The sequence below is a fragment of the Vipera berus genome (genome assembly GCF_964194415.1).
Source record: "Vipera berus genome assembly, chromosome: 1".
NCBI classification, from domain to species: Eukaryota; Metazoa; Chordata; class Lepidosauria; order Squamata; family Viperidae; genus Vipera; species Vipera berus.
In genome coordinates this window covers 193422343-193443181 of record NC_138202.1, presented here as the reverse complement: position 1 = coordinate 193443181, position 20839 = coordinate 193422343, and the positions used below count along the sequence as shown (strand labels likewise).

The window sequence follows — 20839 nt, the reverse complement described above, 5'->3', positions numbered from 1 at the left end:
TATAGATAAAAGTGAGAATGCTTCCTCTCTGATGGGAAGAGCTGGGACTCTGCCCTTCACTATAGAGAGGGTAATTGTGCTCAGAAGCCTTAGATCAGTGATGGTGAACTTTTTAGAGACCGAGTGCCCAAACTGCAACCCAAAACCCACTTATGTATCGTCGGGTGCCGGGTGGGCATGGCCCATTGGGTGGGTGTGGCCCATTGGGTGGGAGTGGCTGTGGTGGTAACGGCAGACTGGGTGGGACTAAAAAGTTCAACCTATGAATTCCAACTTTGAGAGATCTTTGTTTTCCCTGTGAGAAGTTGAAATTGATTGATTGATTGATTGATTGATTGATTGATTGATTGAACCTGTTTTGGGGTTTTTTGCACATGGCAGCAGAGGCCTAAAGTGAAAAGATTTTATAAAACCCAGCTGAAGACCTAGAACTGAGGTGATGGCATGTGTGCCCGCAGAGAGGGCTCTGCATGCCACCTGTGGCACGCGTGCCATAGGTTCACCACCACGGCCTTAGATCTACCGGTATTTGTTAAAAGTTTTTAGTTACTCATTTTATTCTTCATGCTGACAGTAAAATGCTCTATCCTTAGCTGTTCTTCCATTCCACATTCCACATAGGGATTAGAATGCTCCTGCTCCTTTTTACCTGTCATCAGAAATGTAACTGCTACTCAAAATTATGCATATCTTTAGCATAATATTAATGTGTAACTCCTTCAGGCTCAAAAGGATGGGTTACAGAGTTATTCTCTGGGTTACTGTCAATACATTTTAGCTCATAAACCTGCATTCTCCTACTATTTTCTATGCAGAGTACAAATTAGTTTCTATGATAAATGCTATGTATAAACAATCTTATCCTCAATATTAAGGTAATGAAGAGTGAGCTTATTCCTGGGATTCTTTCACAATCCTGTTTTAATTTATTGCTCATGACCAGGAAAGCCATTTGACCCAGCAACAAATCTGAATGCTGCAGCTGCCAATATCATAGTTTCTTTTTTACTTGGCAAGAGATTTGAATATGAAGATGCTACACTTCTAAGACTCCTGGAGTTAATCAAAGAAAATTTACACCTTACAGGAACCCCTGCTGTTTTGGTAATGTAATCTTTCATATGAAGAAAAACTTCATCCCTTTGGTTTGTAAAGGTTAATTCATGAGATTTGGATCTAATGAATTAGAAATTTTCGTTAACCATTGCTCCAGCACCGATGTATTTTGTTGTTATTGTTGTTGTTGTTGTTGAGGTTGATGATGATGATGATTTTATACAATGTTGAACAAACCTATTTGGATAAAAATGCTTTGAGATGTCTACCAGAGAATATATTCATAGTATTCAGCTCTCTTAATCTGCTACTTCTCTTATTATTCTATACTGTTCCAGGTGTATAATGTATTTCCCAAGTTGGGATTCCTTTTGGGTGCTCGTGAGAAAATAATGAAGAACCGAAAGGAATTCCATGATTTCATACAGGCCACTTTCCTTGAAAATCTCAAAGAGTTTGATGAAAATATCCAGACGAGTTTTATTGATGCATTTCTTGTTCGGCAGAAAGAGGTAACAAAGCATTTTAAGTATGCCAGGAATTATAAGTGATTTTATTTCTTTCATATGTTTTAAATATATTCTGGCTGGTGCCAGAAGATTTACGGCTGGTGAAAATCCTTGCTTTATAAATGTCCAGGAAATCTATTTCTAGGAGTGAAAGCAAGGAATGTGAGTATATGTCAGGACCCACCTCAATCCACATCTTAGGAAATAAGAACTCTTGGATGCAAGTTTGTCCAAAAGGAAATGTTTACTAGGATGAAATCGATTGTGGCAATACAAGACGGGATCTAACAGAGTTACATTCCCATTTCAGCCCCCTCCCCTCATCCATTTGGTCAGGCTCACATCATTTACTTAGGTGTCAGGCCCTTCCATGGGAAAGGGAACTCTCCTTGTTTTTATTGTTATTGCTTCTTCCTTTTCAGCTGCAAATGGAGATGCAATCTCTCTCCCCCTGTCCCCCCCAGATCAAAAGTTTCCTTGGTCTTTGAAACACAGCCTACTGCAATCTGAGTAACCATCCTCTCCCCCCCCTCGGAGAGATGGCAGAATCCCCAGAATAAACACAATATTCTACCCATACATTTATGAAATGTGATATAAATGGATTCTGACAGTATAGTTTGGACTTTGTGTAAACTTCTCATTCTCAGGTACTGTGGGGAGTATGAACTTGAAGCAAAAATAATAAACATTAATAACTTACACCAGCATGGGCACCACTAAACAGCCATGGCTGATTAAAACACTGATTTAAAACTTTATGAAACAACATTAAAGAGGGGCTGTAAGCACCTCTAGGATATGAGATTTCCCATTATTTGGCTGCTCCACATTTTCCTGAATTCCTAATAGGTGGCTCTCAGCAAGTCTTCTTGCAGCATCCTTGCTGGCTAACCAATTCACTGTTCTTGTGATATCTTTATGCATATCTATTAAAGCTACTACAATGCTTGTACGCCTCTAACTGGAATTTTTCCCTGTAAAAAGCAACACTGGTACATTGTAGCAATTGAGCAAAGCAGCCGCATGGGGGTCTCACTTATCAATCACTTTTCTCAATCTCCAATTGTGGTCATAAATCGAAGATTATCTGTAATACCACTTCTACCTTCTCTCGTGGAGTGATAATTCTGGTAGGGAGATGGTTAGGTGGGCCCTTGGGAAGCAACCCTTTTATCTTTATGTATAAACATTTGGATATTAATTATTAAAATACGGGTTGGGATATGTGTTGAGCATTATTCCTATTGATATAAAAACTGATCAGTGCAGGAAAAGAGGAAAGCCATTCTCCCTTTTTTAGAAACTGTAATCTAAGCGAATCCATGGAAAAATGAAGGTGAGCTCTGATACCTGAAGTCTTTCTTCTTCATGTTAGCTAAAATAAAAATCACTCTTCAAGAAAGAAAGTATTGACCTGCCATTTATTGAGAAGAACTGGCAGAGAAGGTGGGGGAAGTTAATCACAATTTTTCTCCAAACTCATTCCTGGTTGTTCCATTGTCACCATTCACTGGAACATAACGTGCAACAGTCACTCGGCATAGGCATTTCCATACATAGCCCCAGCAAAAGAGTTCATGTATTCTGACATATATTTCTGCCCTTTCTATGGTAATTAATCCTAATTTTAATTTCCCTGCATATACTGATAAATGCTAATCTACAAGATCAAGCTGTCTTCATTTACATCAATTTCCTTTTCCATTTTCCCTTAAATTCCAAAACAGGAAACATTTTAATTTTTCTTTATTTCAATTCATTCAGTAATTCATGGTCTTTCCCATATGTTTCTCACTATCACAAGTAACAGTCTTCTTTAGCCCTGGCCATAAAGAGATGGGCCCATAAACCCTAGTATCCATCAGGATATTTTGTCAGTCAAGACCTTGACATAATTCTTTGTGGCAGGATACAAGTTTCAAGGTTCCCTGCTAAATCATAGAACACAAAACCAGCCACTTTGGGCACATTTTAGTCAGCATGCCACAAACACAACCGAAGGTCAGTTTTGCTGCATATAGGATCTCAAACTACGATCTCTAATTTAAAGTCTATTTTGCAACCACTCTACTATTTCTGCAACCCAATACAGATAGTCCTTGAATTATGACAGCAATTCAAACTGTAATTTCTGTTGCTGAGCAATGGTTGTGAAGCACAACCTAATTGCTTAGCAATGGATATCCCTGCAGTTCCAATTGCCATTTTTAATTGAATTGAAGTGGTTGTTAGGCGAGGACTTCCTCAAAACTTCCTATGGCTTCCTACAACCAAAGTCAGGGTAGAAGCTGCAGGAAGTTGCACATCTCAGGAGGCTTCCAACCAACTGAAAAGGTGGCAGGTATCTGCTGCCAGGTATGGGATGACATGCAGGGGTACACAGGTGGCTGGAGCAGAACACTGCAAGAACAGAATGGCTTGGGATGGTTGCTGTCAGATGGAGAGAGACTGAGGATGTGCATGGGATTGTGGGGAAAGATGCTCAGGAGCACATGTGGGTGCACAAGAGTGCAAGAGAGGGGGAGTCGAGGATTGGGAAGGAGCATGGTGTAGGAGGTACATATGTGACATATTCAGGATGCCTATATTCTGCTTTAGTTTGTTTATATAAGCAAAAATCTAGTGTTTAGATTTAATCATGCTCATAATCACTATAAATATATTATTTGATAGGATTATTATCAATAGCGGGAGGAAAAGCTAAGATTTGTTGCAGATAAGCAACACACTGTTCTCCAGTTTTTGTGAACTACAACTCTCAAAATCTCCTGACGCTGGAAATTTGGAAGCCACTGGAACATCTGTTCGTGTATGTAGATTGTAGAAATACATTGAATTTCCTTGATACCATTTCTTTATACTCTTCAGGAGAATAAGAAGTCAACAAATATCTATTTCCATAATGATAACCTTATAGCTCTTGTGGATAATCTATTTATTGCTGGCATGGATACAACTTCAAACACTTTGTGTTGGGCCATACTCCTAATGATGAAGTATCCAGAAGTTCAGAGTAAGCAGTTTTCATTTGACTGGATTCCAATAAAAATATATAATTACTTGACAAATAATAAGCAGGTGGGAGACCAAGAAGCAAGAATAAGTTGCCCTACCTATTTATATTTGAAGGAATTAATGTGATGTGAGAGTGAATATAAGATGGCATCATATGAAGGGTTCACACGTGTACTTACAGAGATTTCTGAAAGGTGCACCAGCATTATGCACCTATCACCTCCCATTACTGCTGAATATGAGCTAAGACTGAAGACAGGTTTCTGCTAAGAAAGATACATTCCAAGCACAATCCTCCCTTAACTGATTTCTTCTATCTCACTAATCATTTCATACTTCCTATAACTTAAACTTCAAATAATCAGTGATTAATCAACATTTTTCTGCATGGACATAATCATAGAATAAGTCATATAGTGAATAAAAGGGGAAAAAGTACATAAAGAAAATTTACAAGCATATATCATAAATTATTATCTTCAGATCTGTACTTTAAATGTACTTTAGAATTTTTGCATAAATTCCCATTTGAATCAAAATTCAAATTGTGGAATCATCTTGATGTGATTCTATTCCCCCAGGGAAAGTCCAAGAAGAAATTGCAAAAGAGATTGGGGTTCGTGAGCCAAGGACAGAAGACCGAGTCAAAATGCCTTACACCAATGCAGTAATTCATGAAATTCAAAGATTTGCTGATATTGTTCCAACCAATTTGCCCCATGCAACCACCAAGGACATAACTTTCAAAGGCTTCTTCATTCCCAAGGTGATTGCTGTGAAATAATCCCATTGTTAATGTTCCAATCTTTCTTTGTACAGTATAAACAATTTATGACCATAACTGAGTCCACAGTTTTAATCATAAGTCATGATGGACGTAAAGCACATCACCATTTGACCACACCCAATTTTATGACCTTTTTTGTAGCAGTCATTAAGCAAACACTTTATGACCAAAGTGAATGCCATAGTCTTAAGTGAACCCAGTATTCACTATAGCACATTTTCAGCCAGAAACTGGAAGTAAATGGTGGTTTCTAGCAAAAATATAAATTGCATTCATATGATCATGGGAGGCTGCAAACAACCATAAATGTGGGCTGGTTGCCAAGTACCCAAAATATGGCTATGTGACCATAATGGGTGGGGAGGGAAGCAGGACATTGGGGCTTTGAATCTGAATTGTTTTTCAGGGTCTGTTGTAAGCTCAATCAGTTGCTAACTGACTGGTTGTAAGCCAAGGATTCCCTGTATGTAAAATGCAGCTTTAAGACCTGTTGAACACTGAATGTAGCCAATAATCTATTGCCTATTTTTTCCTTAAACTTTTTTGAACTAGCATATTTCTCCATGCACAGTATTTATTATATTATTAATACCATCGTGTATTTAAGTATATAATACTATAGTATATTTAAGTACATTTATTATACTAAATACTATACTATACTATTACACATAGTGATTATGTGTGTAACTGCCATTTCTCTTCTTTAAAAAAGTTTCGACCATAAAGGATTTATTTTCCTTGCAGTCATGTGGTTGTTAGCTCTCTTTGTAAGAGTCGTTGAGCCTCTTTCCATTCTCCACCATTCAGTCAAAACTGAAGAAGCTTCTTGGATGAGAAGTGAAATGTCTTCTAGCAAAACAAGAAAGTCCAGTTGCCTTTCAAAAGAAAGCACCTCTGGGACTCTATCAAAGCATTAAACCTAATCAGGGCAAATTATCTTTTTTTTTTATTTGGTGGGAGAATTTGGCACTGATAAGCTGTTGCAGACAAAAGAATGGAAATTCAAGAGGATATACTTTTTTTTCAAAAAGACATAAATCCTTTTCAAGATTTGATATAATGTAGATTTCAAAGGGCCGATAAGATAGACTAGGTGGACATTTTACCAAAGACCTTTTCTAACTGCAATGCAGTTAATTTAACAGTTAAAATAAAACCAATTTCTTTTAGATGGAGATTGATTGAAGCAATACTTCAGAAAGAATGGATTGTGTAGTACTGTAAAAAAACACTAAATGAAGTTTCTGATAATAATTTGGATAAAAATACAGAGGTAAAGCCTATGACACCAGCAAGGCTATAGCTCAGGGTATTTTGTTCACTATAATTCACACACAAAAAATGCACAGTAAATTAGAAGAATTTTTTTTAAAGGATGACTAATAGAAAGCCCCAACAGATTCCACTATTGTATATCAAATTAAGTTTTTATAACAACTATCTATGTTAACTATGAGAGAAATAGAAACTAAATTAAAATATGTGAAGCAGAAATGTTTTGAGTTTCCTAAAAAGTCAGGAAATTGTTGGCTTGTAAATTGAGAAAACAGCAAGAAAAGAAAACTATATTAAGGATTCAGGATGACAATACAACATTGATAGATAATGTTAGTATAAATAAATCCTTTCATGATTTTATTTACACTTACATGAAAGGCAAGAAGAGCTATTGGAAAATATTGATGAATGCCTGGTTTACAGGATTTACAAAAACTCACATAAACTCAGAAATAAATAATGAACAATCCCATAATAACTTTCAAAATATTGGAAGTTATAAAGAAAATTTTAAAAGGCAAGAAACCAGAGCCAGATGGACTGTCATGTTTATATCACAATTTATGTTCTGAATATCTACTTTTATTGCCATTAAATAATTTGATGGATTTGCCTTATAATAATAAACCTTTATTGTCAAAGTACAACATGTGTACATTGAAATTAGCTGAGCCTTCCCCCGTGCTCTCTCCCCCCAACACACAGTGACAACAAACCCTCCATCCCACCACACTATGTGAACCAACTACACCACACACTGGCCTCCCAAGTCAATTCTGCATAAGATTATGTCCCATTTAAAAGCCTAACAGCCCACGGGTAAAAGCTATTTTTCAGCCTGTTGGTACGGCTGGCTATATTCCTATATCTCCTATCGGATGGTAGGAGAGTAAAAAGATACCGTCCAGGGTGTGAGTCATCCCTGAGAATCTTCCTCACTCTTCCAAGGCAACGAGCCTTGGCGATGTCATCCAGTGGTGTCAGGCAACAGCCCACAATGTCTTGTGCTGTGCTCAGTACCCTCTGTAATACTTTCCTATCCGCGGCTGTCAGACCAGCATACCAAACCACAATACCATACGAGAGGACGCTCTCTATAGTAGACCGGTAAAAGAGGGTCATTAGCTGTTGTTCTACCCTGTTCTTCCGCAAGACCATAAGAAAGTGAAGCCTCTGTTGGGCCTTTCTAGCCACCTGAGTTGTGTTAACTTTCCAGGTCAGATCTTCACAGAGGTAGACTCCCAGAAATTTACAGGAGGAAACTCTCTCTACACAGTTCTCTCCGATGTGAAGTGGGGCAGGTTCCTCCTTTTTTCTCTGAAGAAAAAGAAGAACAAGATTTAACTTCAGATTTTACAGTATTTTACTCATGATGATAAATGTGGATTTCTACCTAGAGGACAACTAAGGAACAATATGAGAAACAAGTAGCACTAATCTTTTTGGTTGCTAAGAAAGCCTTTGATAATTTGAACTGGGATTTTACGTTCAGCATTGTGGAAGGTATGGCCTATGGGAATAATTCTCTTGAAGGGATTGTCTACTTATATATCCCAGAAAGCATATATTACTAGTTTTAATACTATAGGAACCCCAGAGTGGTATAGAACATATAATGAAGAAACTGAAACATTTGGGCATATTAGCTGGTTTTAAAATTAATCAATAGGACAGAAAGATGTTGACTAAAATATAAGGCCAAAGGATGAAAAAATAGAGAAAAATATTAAATATTTAGGGTCACATTGACCAATACGAATTACATGTTGTTTCAGAAAAACTATTTTAAAACATGGAATGAGGTTAAAAAGAACTTGGCAAGGTCAGACAAATTAAACTGTTGCTATTGGGTAGAATTTTGGTTATTAAGATAAATGTCTTGCTGTTATTTCAAGCTATACTAATGTTTTCAACTGATTTACTTTTAAAACAATGGCATAAAATTTCATTATAATAATTTCTACAATAATGTGTTAAATGGAAAACACTCTTCTTATATTTTGTTTAGGGCATGTACATTGCTCCATTGCTCACTTCTGTGCTCCATGATGAATCCCAGTGGGAGAAACCTCTTGAATTCTATCCTGAGCATTTTCTTGACTCTGAAGGAAAATTTGTGAAAAAAGATGCATTCATGCCTTTTTCTGCAGGTAACATCACTCTATATATGTGAAAAACTATCCTTGAAAGAATTTCAGTGCAGCAGGATAGTTAGGAGGGTTCATTATTTATTTAAGATTATAATTATTCCTTTGAGGCAACTCAACTATGAAAAGCCATCTAAAATAGTTTAAGAAACCAATAACCCCTGCTTTTTTGCCATCTATGCTTTCTTTCAGGTCAGAGAGTATGTGCTGGTGAGAACCTTGCCAAAATGGAGCTCTTCCTCTTCTTTACCAGCCTCCTTCAGAGATTTACCTTCCAGCCACCCCCAGGAACATCTAAAGATGACCTGGACCTGACTCCTTGTATTGGGCTTACCACCCCTCCCATGCCTTACAAGACCTATGCTGTGTTATCTTGATCTGGCAAAAAAAAAAGTTGTAACAAGCTGTTTTTCCCAACCTTTAAATGGCTTTACTTTGACAGAAAGGTAAACTCTGACAATCTGATCTATATTGTATTGTATTGTATTGTATTGTATTGTATTGTATTGTATTGTATTGTATTGTATTGTATTGTATTGTATTGTATTGTATTGTATTGTATTGTATTGTATTGTATTGTATTGTATTATGTTATAATAAAGAGCCTAATGCTGGGAAAGATTGAGGGCAATAGAAGAAGGGGATGACAGAGAATGAGGTGGCTGGATGGAGTCACTGAAGCAGTAAGTGTGAGCTTAAATGGACTCCAGAAGATGGTAGAGGACAGGAAGGCCTGGAGGAACGTTGTCCATAGGGTCGCGATGGGTCGCACATGAGTTCGCAGCTAACAACAACAACAAATATTATATTATATTATATTATATTATATTATATTATATTATATTATATTATATTATATTATATTATATTATATTATATTATATTATATTATATTATATTATATTATATTATATTATATTATATTATATTATATTATATTATATTATATTATATTATATTATATTATATTATATTATATTAATATTATATTATATTATATTATAATATTATATTATATTATATTATATTATATTATATTATATTATATTATATTATATTATATTATATTATATTATATTATATTATATTATATTATATTATATTATATTATATTATATTATATTATATTATATTATAGTATAGTATAGTATAGTATAGTATATTATTATATTATATTATATTATATTATATTATATTATATTATATTATATTATATTATTATATTATATTATATTATATTATATTATATTATATTATATTATATTATATTATATTATATTATATTATATTATATTATATTATTATATTATTAATTATATTATATTCCCTATACTTATTTGTATTCTGCCTTTATTACTTTTACAAGTAACTTAAAGCAGTGAACATACCCAACACACTTTTGGGTATGTTCTTTGGGCTAAAAAGAGAGACTGGCCCAAAATCACCCCAGCTGGTTTTCATGCATAAGACAGGACTAGAACTCACAGTGTCTTGGTGATTAGCCGAAAGTCACCCAGATGAATGTCATTGCTAAAGTAGGACTTGAATTCTCAATCTCAATATGTTTTCTAGCCTGATGTCTTAACCAGTAGACCAAACTGGCTCTCTATTATTTAGGTTTCATGTGTTGTCTAAAAGCTAAATAGCAATGATCTATAGACACATAAAAAGTAGCTTCTGACAGAGAAAAATATTAGGAAATCATGAAAAGCAAAGTGCTTTGTATCATTACTGAATTTTTCTTTGGGGGACAGTTGTCTCTTTTGGTTTTTATTATATTTTTACCCTTTCTGTTTCTGTTTAGAAATGTTTTTCTCTTTTGCTTTGAATATTTTTAATTACTTTTTTAAAAAATCAGTCTCGTTTTTCCCCACAGTAGTCCTAATTGTAAATGTATATTTTTGCTTTGTAAACCTAGTTGTCAATTCTATTATGTCTTCAAAAACTAATAAAATAATATTAGTAGCAGCAACAATTGAGGAGGAGTTATTACCTACCTGAGGATATCCCATAGGGCCTTTAGCAACAAATCAGGGGATGGACAGGCTACTCTTGCCAACACCAATGGCACAGAGTGGAATGCAGCATGACCTAACATCTCTTTGCCCAACACCTCTGAAGGGGGTCCCATAAGGCAAGATCATTAAATGGTGTCAATGTCATCCATTCTGAACAAGACCCCCAGGGGCTCATGCAGGACTTATATGAGACAATCTTCCATTTAGAGGAGGCTATAATTGCTGATAATGATCTCCCCTCTTAACATGATAACCTCATAGCTTCCTCTTGTCAAAATCATATCTCCTGACATCCCTCAAATGACTATCCTCTTTCACTTCTAATCTGAAATATCAACAAGACCAACTTTTTTTTTACTATATATCACACTTTGATGTCCTTTTCCTACAGGAAACCTGGGTTTCTTCAGAGGTGGATCTAGATGGTTACTGGGTTAAATCGATCTTGACTATCCCAAGCAAGGCAAGTGGGAGATCTAAAGGTGGTATTGTGACTCTAGTTAGCACAGCTTTGCAATTCAGATTGACTCATTGCCTTCTCTACAGCCATCGCTTGTTGCTACCTTGTTTTCATCCAAACAGGTGGAGATTTTGCTTTTTAACTCTTATATTCCCCCTCTTAGCACTAGCACTTAGACTTATATACCACTTCACAGTGCTCTGCAGCCTTCTCTAAGCAATTTACAGAGTCAGCATATTGCCCCCAACAATCTGGGTCCTCATTTTACCAAGCTGCAGATGACTTAACTAAATATGGAACTTGTTTTTATATTAGTCTCTGTAGTTGAGGGCTGGAGTTGTCAATGTAATTCCAACTTTTATGAATGATTAATGGAATGATCCAAGAAATTAGAGGTCTGTCAGTTTAACATATATTCCAGGGAAAATAGTGAAAACTTCTAATAAAGATTAAATTTAACATTTGAAGTCACAGGCTTTTCTCAAGGATATTGAATGTGACTTAACTAAGTGAAGGTTCTATCTAGCCTACTCAAGTATTTTTTTGAATATTAACAAATATATGGATGTGGGTGAGCCAAACCCATCATTTACTCAGATTTTCAAAAAGACTTACATTAATGGAGTGGGTGTCAGAATGTGAAATATCATTCAATGTGAGCAAGTATAAAGTGATACCCATTGAGGCCAAAATCTTAATTATTGATACACACTAGTGAGATTAGAACTAGCAGTGACTGATAAGGAAAGATATCTTGGTTTAATGATAAAAAGTTCAATAACCATGTTGACACGATGTCCATCTGTATTTTAAAAAGGCCAGTAGCATGTTAGAGGTAATAAGAAAAAGTATTAAAAATAGAGATTCTAATAGAATGCCACTATAGAAATTTCTTGGGTTACAATGGCAATTGGGGCAGGAATTGCTATTGTTTAGTGAGGTGGTCATAAAGTATACTGCTCAAAAAAATAAAGGGAACACTTAAACAACACAATGTACTGTATTTAATAATAGGATGTCTTATCTTGTGTTCCCTTTATTTTTTTGAGCAGTATATATTATCACATGATCACATCATTTAGTGATGGCAGTTCCAGCAGTCCCAATTAAACAATGACAACATGGTTCATTAAAGGATGTCTTCACGTGACTTTGTCTTCTGTCTCTCTGACTTCCTGCTTTGCTTGTGGGAAGCTGGTAGAGAACACAGGACATCATTATCATGTGACCATGCTCATTGCAACAACATAATAGTTAGCAGGACACCAAGCACTTACATTATAATCACATGGCTGCAGGAACACTGCAATGGCCCAAATTCCATTATAGGTCCCTCTTGTTTAGTGCCACTGCTAGTTTGAATAGTTGCTGAATGAGTTATCATAACTCAAGAACCACCTGTATACAAATCAGTGATGCAATCGCATCTGTTATGTGAAGTGTTGGTCAATGCATCTCAAAAAAGTATATAGTAGAGCTGAAGCTGTAGAATGGCAGCTTAGATAATAAGGGGCTAGTGCAGCTTCCCTATAAGGAAATTCTAACATTTGAGGGAAATGAGGGAAATGACTGAGATATACAAAATTATTCCTGATAAAGCAGACAAGGAGAAACTATTATCCCTTTCCCAAAATACTAAAACTAGAGGTGAATTCTTGAAATTGATCCTAAAAAAGATCAGGACAAAGAAAAGGAAATATTTTTAGTCTATTTTTATTTTATTCAAGAAAATTTAAAATACAAAATTCTATTTTTTTTAAGAAATAAAGAAAAAGCACAGAAGAAACAATACATTTAAAGAGTGTATTAAAAAAATCCTAACACATATAAACATATCATCCAAAGTGCTCTCTAAATCTGGTGAGGAAGTTTGGCAAGTTATCTATGATGGGTCATTGCTTTCAATGAGTGGATGTGCACACCTGGCACTAGAGTCAATTCAAAGACTGAGGATTACAGTGACTCTTGATCTGTCTGTCGTAAACTCCTCTGGTTGGGTGCCGATGAATACTTCATACTCGGCTAGGAATATTCTCATCTTATCACACTTGCTGTTGAATTACTATGGTAGGCAGCTGGGAGTCTTGAGGACAAAGGCAACAGGAACCAACAGTTGTGCCTGGACAGGTGAGGCAGGTGGTTGTAGTTGTTGTCAGGATGTGTACTTGCTGAATCAGTTGGTGAAAACTGGCTGCTAAATTTCATATTTAGTCTTTCATGCCATCTTGGCACCTGCTGAGAGAGTGTACATCTGGCTTGTCCACTGTTGCTGCAGCTCTGGGGTCTGAAGCCATGACTTGGGTATTCTGGAGTCCATGAAAAAAATGGTGAAGAAGGAGTAGTTCAGATTAATGTCAAGCACAAAAAATCAGAAGTCCAGGCAATTCAAATGAATATAAAGATTTATTGCAAGCTTATGCTTTCTACATGAATCTGAACTACTAATGGTGAAGGCAAATTAGCAGTAGATAAAAGTCAATGGAATTCAAGGTGGGCTGGACTTACAGTAGATCTGTTATGGGTGTGAAGGGACTCTAGACTGATGATACATTTGACTCTTTACTTGAGCTCAATCTGGTCACCTCCTATAACAACAATAATAATATTAAAAAGGCAAGATTAAAGTTTCAAAACCTTCTATTAACAAACTTTATTGTAATCAAGCTCATAGAAAATTTACCACTGTTTCTTATATATCCCAAATCATCCCAAGAGTTAACACTGATTCATCCTAGATCAAATACCTATGTTTGCTTCTTAATACCATCCCTTAACAATTGTATGGTTAAATATAATAAGTCCAATCTCCAAAGTTGATGTATTTTCCCATAAAAATGAAACTGGTTTCCAGTTAAGTGTGATAAATCCACTTAACCTAAGTGTGAGAAATCTTCTTCAATCCTCTTAAGGAAGACCCATTTATCTCTTATCCACTCAGTCAGTTTTCTGCAGTTGAACTTTAGGGAGGCTTGTGCAGTCAATTCAGTTAGTTCTAAGTCTGTAAGGTCCATATGAGGTGGTTGATTGAGTAATAATTGATTCTACCTTCCCCCCCTCCATCCTCACCCTATGCTTCCTATGCTAATGCCCACTAAATCACTAGTTCAAGAAATATTTCTTTCCAATGAATATACTACTTTCAGACCACATTCCTTTTATGAATCTGATTTATCTTCATTTACTTGCATCTGAATATTTTCTGCAGCCACTTCCACAGGAAACTGCAAAGATCCCTCTTTCCAAGTGTGTCCATAGTCATCTGATAACTGTCTTCAGTCATTCCCATATGCTCCCATTCATAACCAGGGAGCAATGCTGCCAAAAAATCAGCTTTAGCAGCAAAATCAGCAGATTGTTGACAAGAGAGAGAAATTCCCTTACTGTTCAGCATCCATCTTGGGGAGGAGCCCCCAAAAGAAAATAATTTTTATTCAATATGCAACTAATTTTTAGAATGTGATACCATGAAATGAGTGCCGGTTATGAGTCTGGCTGTGTTCAAAAAAGGGTTGGGTCAATTCATGTAGGTCATGGGGATCAATGGCTACTAGTCTTTATGGGAGTTTGACTGCCTCAAAAGACCATGTCCTAAGAGACTAGTGGGCCTCCCTGTGCAATTAGTTGCCCACTGTGAAAACAGACTGTTGGACTAGAAGGGACAGGGGTCCAATCCAGTAGTATAAGGTTTATGTCCTTATGTAACAGGACTTTACAATCTATTGGTAAACAATTTTGTCAATATAAAATTTTTTATAAGAACAAGATGTCATACATTATATTGTAGGTGTAAAATGACTTTAATCCATAGCTTCTTTTACATAAAAGATTAATAATCACATTTGGTTCAAAAATATCAGGACAGATTAAATTGTTTCTAAATGTATAATACCTTTCATTGATTGATTGCTACCCTCAGTGCTTCCTGCATCACATCTGTTAGCCTTCACATTTCACATCAGATGTGAAATGATGGGTTTCTAAATAATTCAACTCCCAGTTCAATATCTCAGCTTACGTTGGCAGAAGACTCAGATAAAACCGGGTGAGGTTCAAGGTGTTGGTAATGACCTACAAAGCCCTCCATGGCATGGGTCCAGAATACCTTGGGGAGCACCTGCAGCCGGCGTCAACTTCCCTCCGCCCAGTACGCTCCCACAGAGAGGGCCTCCTCAGGGTGCCGCCGGTCAAAGAATGCCGACTGGTGGCCCCCAGGGGGAGAGCGTTCTCTGTGGGTGCACCGGACTTATGGAACCATCTTCCGGTAGAGCTCCGGATGGCGCCCGACCTCCGCTCCTTCCGGCGCGACCTTAAAACCCATCTCTTTAAGGAAGCGGGCCTGGCCTGATGGGATGGGGTGGGTTTGTTATTATGACTTTAATTTTAAATTTGTACTATGGGCATTGTTTAATCATGTTTTAATAATTTTAACTTTTGTATCTGTCTTTTACGTATTGCCCTGTTAACCGCCCTGAGTCTCTTAGAGAAGGGCGGTATATAAATTAAATAAATAAATAAATAAATAAATAAAAATAAAACCTCACACAAAATAATTAATTGCTATATAGTGCAATCAGAAACTATTTTGAAGATCACTGGATTATAAGTGAATGAATGAGTAAATAAAATTCTTCCTTCGCCTATTGAAATATATTAACAAGCTCAATATAAATAAATAGAATGAATTTCTCTCACTATTTGCAATCTTGGCTAAAGTATGGTGACTAAGCATGTACAACCATGAAACAGTCCTCATTGAAATCAGTTTAAAATAATCTCTTTCAACCAAACACATTGCAAAGCGCTCTCTATATTTGATTAGGAGAGTCAAAGTAGCAAAAGTGCTCCCCTTTCATTTGTTTCTTTCTGTCAGATGCCCCAAAAATATTTTTGATAGGCAGACTGTTACCTTTAATCAATCAATCACATCAGATCTGCTTTAATGCTTACATTCTAGAAATCCAAGCCATCCCTAAGGAGAAGCAAAACCAACTCTCTTAATTGATCCCATTTAGACTATGCTCCAAAGCTTACTAAAGAAACAGGTAAGGTCACAGGTCTGCAACCCGCGGCTCTGGAGCCGCATGCGGCTCTTTCAGCCGTCTCCTGCGGCTCTCAGTCCTCTGCCATGTGCAGTCCAAAAAAAAAAAGTGGGACTAAAAAAGTTCAGCCAATCAATTCAAATATGCAGGGTAGATGCATATCTCGCCTTGGCTCCACTCTTCAGTCAAACCCTGTTCTGCGCATGCTTGCATGTATGCGCATGCGCACATATTTTTTGCGGCTCCCAGTTTTTCATTTTGTGAGGGAACCAGTTCCAAGTGGCTCTTTCACTGTTTCAGGTTGCTGACCCCTGGGTAAGGTGGACGCAAGAAGTTACACTGTTTGTATTCACGTGCTTGGAGAAATTTCTAATTCTCTAAAGGGGCCATTTATGATGATCCACAATGCATCACCACTCTTTAGTGGTCATTCCTATGCAAATGCCTAATAAGCCACTAATTCAAATACTGGGTTTCTGTTTTGAGTAGCAGAACATCTTAGAAAATGCCTTTATATCAGAGTGATCCAAGCAAAGAGGAATTACATCTCAGAAAACTGTGTGACAGAAGTAACAGATCAAGCAGAAAATGTGGGGCAAAAGTGCCCACTTCTTTCTCACTTGATTGGATAGAGATGGGAAATTCTCTACAACTGTGTGAAAATATGAGCTGAATCAGCTGAGCTCAAGGAAGTAAGTCAGCTTTTGAGATCCAGTATTAATTAATAGACTAAATCAGGGCTGTCAAATTCACAATGTCACATGACGTGTCGCAACGTATCGCGAGTTTTTTTCCCATTGCCAGCAATGGAGTGGGTGAAGTTTCGGCATGACGCATCCAACCTGTGGGCTGGCAGTTTGACATCCCTGGACTAAATGATTCCATTTGCTGGATTCCTTAGCTGAGATATGGTTAATAAGCAAGCGGATTTCATAATCCAATGTATATTCATTAAAACATGTTCCAAGTTTGGATTGCTGCATAATTCAAATGTGTTTACATCTGTTTTGCAATGTTTTCATTTAAGGATAGGCACCACCCATGCAAGTATCACAGTGAGTGGTAAACAATCAGATACAGATCCAATTCCTAGGTAGGAAATAGCCAAGGAAAGGTTGGAAGTGATTCAGCATAAGGGGCAGACTGAAGATTCAGTAGAAATAGGCACTGGGCTCTGCTTTGGGTAATAGTTTGAAATATATGTTTGTATCATTTCTTTTTTGCAGATTTCATTCTAATTGTTACTGAAAACTGCTTCTGAAAGGAAATGGCTTGGATTGGATTAATTTTATTATTATTGCTATTCATTCTCACAGTTTTATTCCTTTTCAAAATGGGTAATTCCCAGAGTAACAATTCCCCAAATCTTCCACCTGGACCCAAGACCCTACCCATTTTGGGAAATCTGTACATACTGGATTGGAAGAGGCTCTATAAGACAATGGTAAAGGTACACCTAACTGCAGAAAGGATCTGTTCAACAAACAGACTCTGGAAAGCATGGGGGTTTGGCCAGAGCACAGGACCTTTTGTTAGGGAAAAGGGAAAGGCTGTGTGAAAATGGAAAGGAAAAGTGAGTGAGAGAATCAGATTTGGGCAACTAGCTAAGAATCACTGAGCAGAGCCCTATTCTGGAAAGGAGGTACCGGTACTTTGAAGTAATCTCAGTGGACAAAGTCATCCCAGGCCATTTGCCTGAAAAAACGAGGGAAATACCACAGGTTAGAACAGTGCTTTTTTTCTAAAAAAAAAAGGTGCCGGAACTCTCATCTTGTTAATCTGGCATGGGCGTGGCCTACTGTGTGGGCGTGGCCAGATCAACATCACTTGCGTCAGGGGCACTTGTTCGGAGCTGGGCAGGACTTGGGCAAATCTGAGGGTCTCTGGCAGAGGGGGGATGGGACCGGGGCAAACGCTGGGTCATGGTCCATTGGAGGAGCCTCACTGATATTAAAGTGGGTGGGGGAAGACATGATAATAAAGGGGGTGGGGGAAGACATGATATTAAAGGGGCTGGGGGAAGACATGATATTAAAGGGGGTGGGGGAAGACAGTGTGTGAGAGAGAAAGAGAGATTTTCTTTTTGTAAGTTTGCTTACTTTGCAATGCTTTCCTTTCCCCACACTTTTGCTTCCCTACTGGCTCAATCTCTCTTTCTCTCTGCCACCCAGATCTACAGCTGCAGAGCAATTTCGCTCCCCCCCTCACAGCCAATCTGGGCAGCAGAAGCATTTTTGAAGCCTCTGGAGCTCGCATCGATGGCCGTGGGGCGATTTGGCGATGCTCCAGCGGCACGATCCGGGCGTCGGAGGCCTGCAAAATGCTTCTGCTGCTCAAATCAGCCATGTGGGGGGGAAGCGAAATTGCTCTGCAGCCCTAGATCTGGGCAGCAGAGGCATTTTGCAGGCCTCCAACGCCCAGATTGGGCTGCTGGAGCATCATAAAATCACCTCATGGCCATGGATGTGAGCTCCAAAACTTTCAAAAATGCTTCTGCTGCTCAGATCGGCCGGGGGGGGGGGGCGGGAAAGTGAAATCACTCTGCAGCCCTAGAACACACGAGTTTAGAGTTTGGGAAAGTGAGCAGGGCCTTAACATAAAAGGCTGGTTCTGCTTTCAAAAATAGAGAAAGGAGGGAAGATTATTGGGCTCCTTGCCTCATTCCCGCTTGAAGCCATCCTTAACAACAAGGAAAAATCTAATCTATCCAACACTACCCAACATTTCAAATATGTGTGCACTGAGAGGATAGCTATTTTTAAGATGCCAGTCCTGCACATCTACTGTATATCTAGAAATAAATCTCATTAAACTCATGAGGCTGTGAAACACAGAAAGGAAACACACACACACACACACACACAAAGAGAGAGAGAGAGAGAGAGCTTCCAATCTTGTGAGCAATTCCAACAGCTAAACTAGCCTGAGAGAAATTCCAAATCTCCTCACCTTCCCAAACTCCAAACTTGCACATCCTACTTCCCTCACTTGCCTTCTCCAACTCCAAACTCGCGTGTCCTATGCTCGTCTTCCAAGTTTGGAGTTCGGAGAAGGCAAGCGAGGGAAGTAGGCTGTGAAACACAGAATGCACGCACACGCACGCGTGCGCACACACACACACAGACACACACAGAGAGAGCTTCCAATCTTGTGAGCAATTCCAACAGCTAAACTAGCCTGAGAGAAATTCCAAATCTCCTCACCTTCCCAAACTCCAAACTTGTGCGTCCTACTTCCCTTGCTTGCCTTCTCCAACTCCAAACTCGCGTGTCCTACGCTCGTCTTCCAAGTTTGGAGTTCGGAGAAGGCAAGCGAGGGAAGTAGGCTGTGAAACACAGAATGCATGCACGTGCGCACGCGCACGCGCACACACACACACACACACACACAGAGAGAGAGAGAGAGAGAGAGAGCTTCCAATCTTGTGAGCAATTCCAACAGCTAAACTAGCCTGAGAGAAATTCCAAATCTCCTCACCTTCCCAAACTTGCACGTCCTACTTCCCTCGCTTGCCTTCTCCAACTCCAAACTCGCGTGTCCTACGCTCGTCTTCCAAGTTTGGAGTTCGGAGAAGACAAGCGAGGGAAGTAGGCTGTGAAACACAGAATGCACACGCGCACGCGCCACACACACACACACACACACACACACACAAACCAGCTGCTGAATGAACCTTGGTCTTCCTTCTGCAGAGACATCTTCAGCACCTTGTTGAGGCCGTGGGGGTTTGTCATGCTGCAAGTTTGTTCTCTGCTCAGCACCTGCTAAGGGCTGGCCGATAGCAGAGGGAGCAGTAGCCTTGCCATGTGCTCCTCACCGGCCTGCTCCCATGCAAACTCTTGCTGACAGTGCCGAACCGGCAGTCGCCATCGGATGCCCACCTTCCCAAACTCCAAATTCACGTGTCCTACTTTTCTCGCTCACCTTCTCCAACTCCAAACTCGCGCGTCCTAGTTTGGAGTTTTGGAAGACGAGCGAGGAAAGTAGGATGCACGAGTTTGGACAGAGTAGCATAGCTTGTGCAAAAGCTGTGTGTGTTCATGTGTGTGTGTGTGTGTGTCTGCACGTGCGCGTGTGTAAAAAAGGTGCCGGAACGCCGTTCTGAGCGTTCTATGAGAAAAAAAGCCCTGGGTTAGAAGGTACCTCCACCTGTTGTGGCCGGTGCATTCCATGGGTGGTGTATTCTGCAGGTTCGTGAGGGACCAAGGAGAAATCCTTGTAGTCTCATCACAGACAGTGGGAAAGAGCATGGGAAGCTCAGGATCTAGGATCCCACCGAGGTCTCCTTTAAGGAGGTTAATGGATGCCTGGGACCAGGACAAATTGCCATTCCAGGCAGGAATGCCTAACAACTGTGTGCGCAAGTTATGCAGGAGTGGACTCTGCTCAGGGATGAAGCAGGAAAAACCAATTTGGCTAAATAAAGGTACTTAAAAGAAAAAGGAAAATAAAATATAGGAATAGTGATTTCTCTCTCTCTCTCTCTCTCTCTCTCTCTCTCTCTCTCTCTCTCTCTTTCTATGC

At 38.5% G+C, this 20839-nt stretch overlaps 2 protein-coding genes across 2 annotated transcripts in view; both read left to right on the top strand.

Moving 5' to 3' along the window:
• Positions 1 to 20839, top strand: part of LOC308676662 (uncharacterized protein) — a gene marked incomplete at its 3' end in the record, with an annotated part of 269324 nt that overhangs the window by 118868 nt on the left and 129617 nt on the right. The gene's annotated exons all lie outside the window — the stretch shown is intronic.
• Positions 4262 to 9175, top strand: LOC308660123 (cytochrome P450 2K1-like; the record flags this gene model as incomplete). The annotated part of the gene is made up of 4 exons (XM_081314340.1): positions 4262 to 4377; positions 5165 to 5349; positions 8660 to 8801; positions 8991 to 9175. Exons 2-4 carry the CDS (start codon positions 5233 to 5235, stop codon positions 9173 to 9175), a joined length of 444 nt encoding a protein of 147 aa, XP_081170466.1. The 5' UTR covers positions 4262 to 4377; positions 5165 to 5232.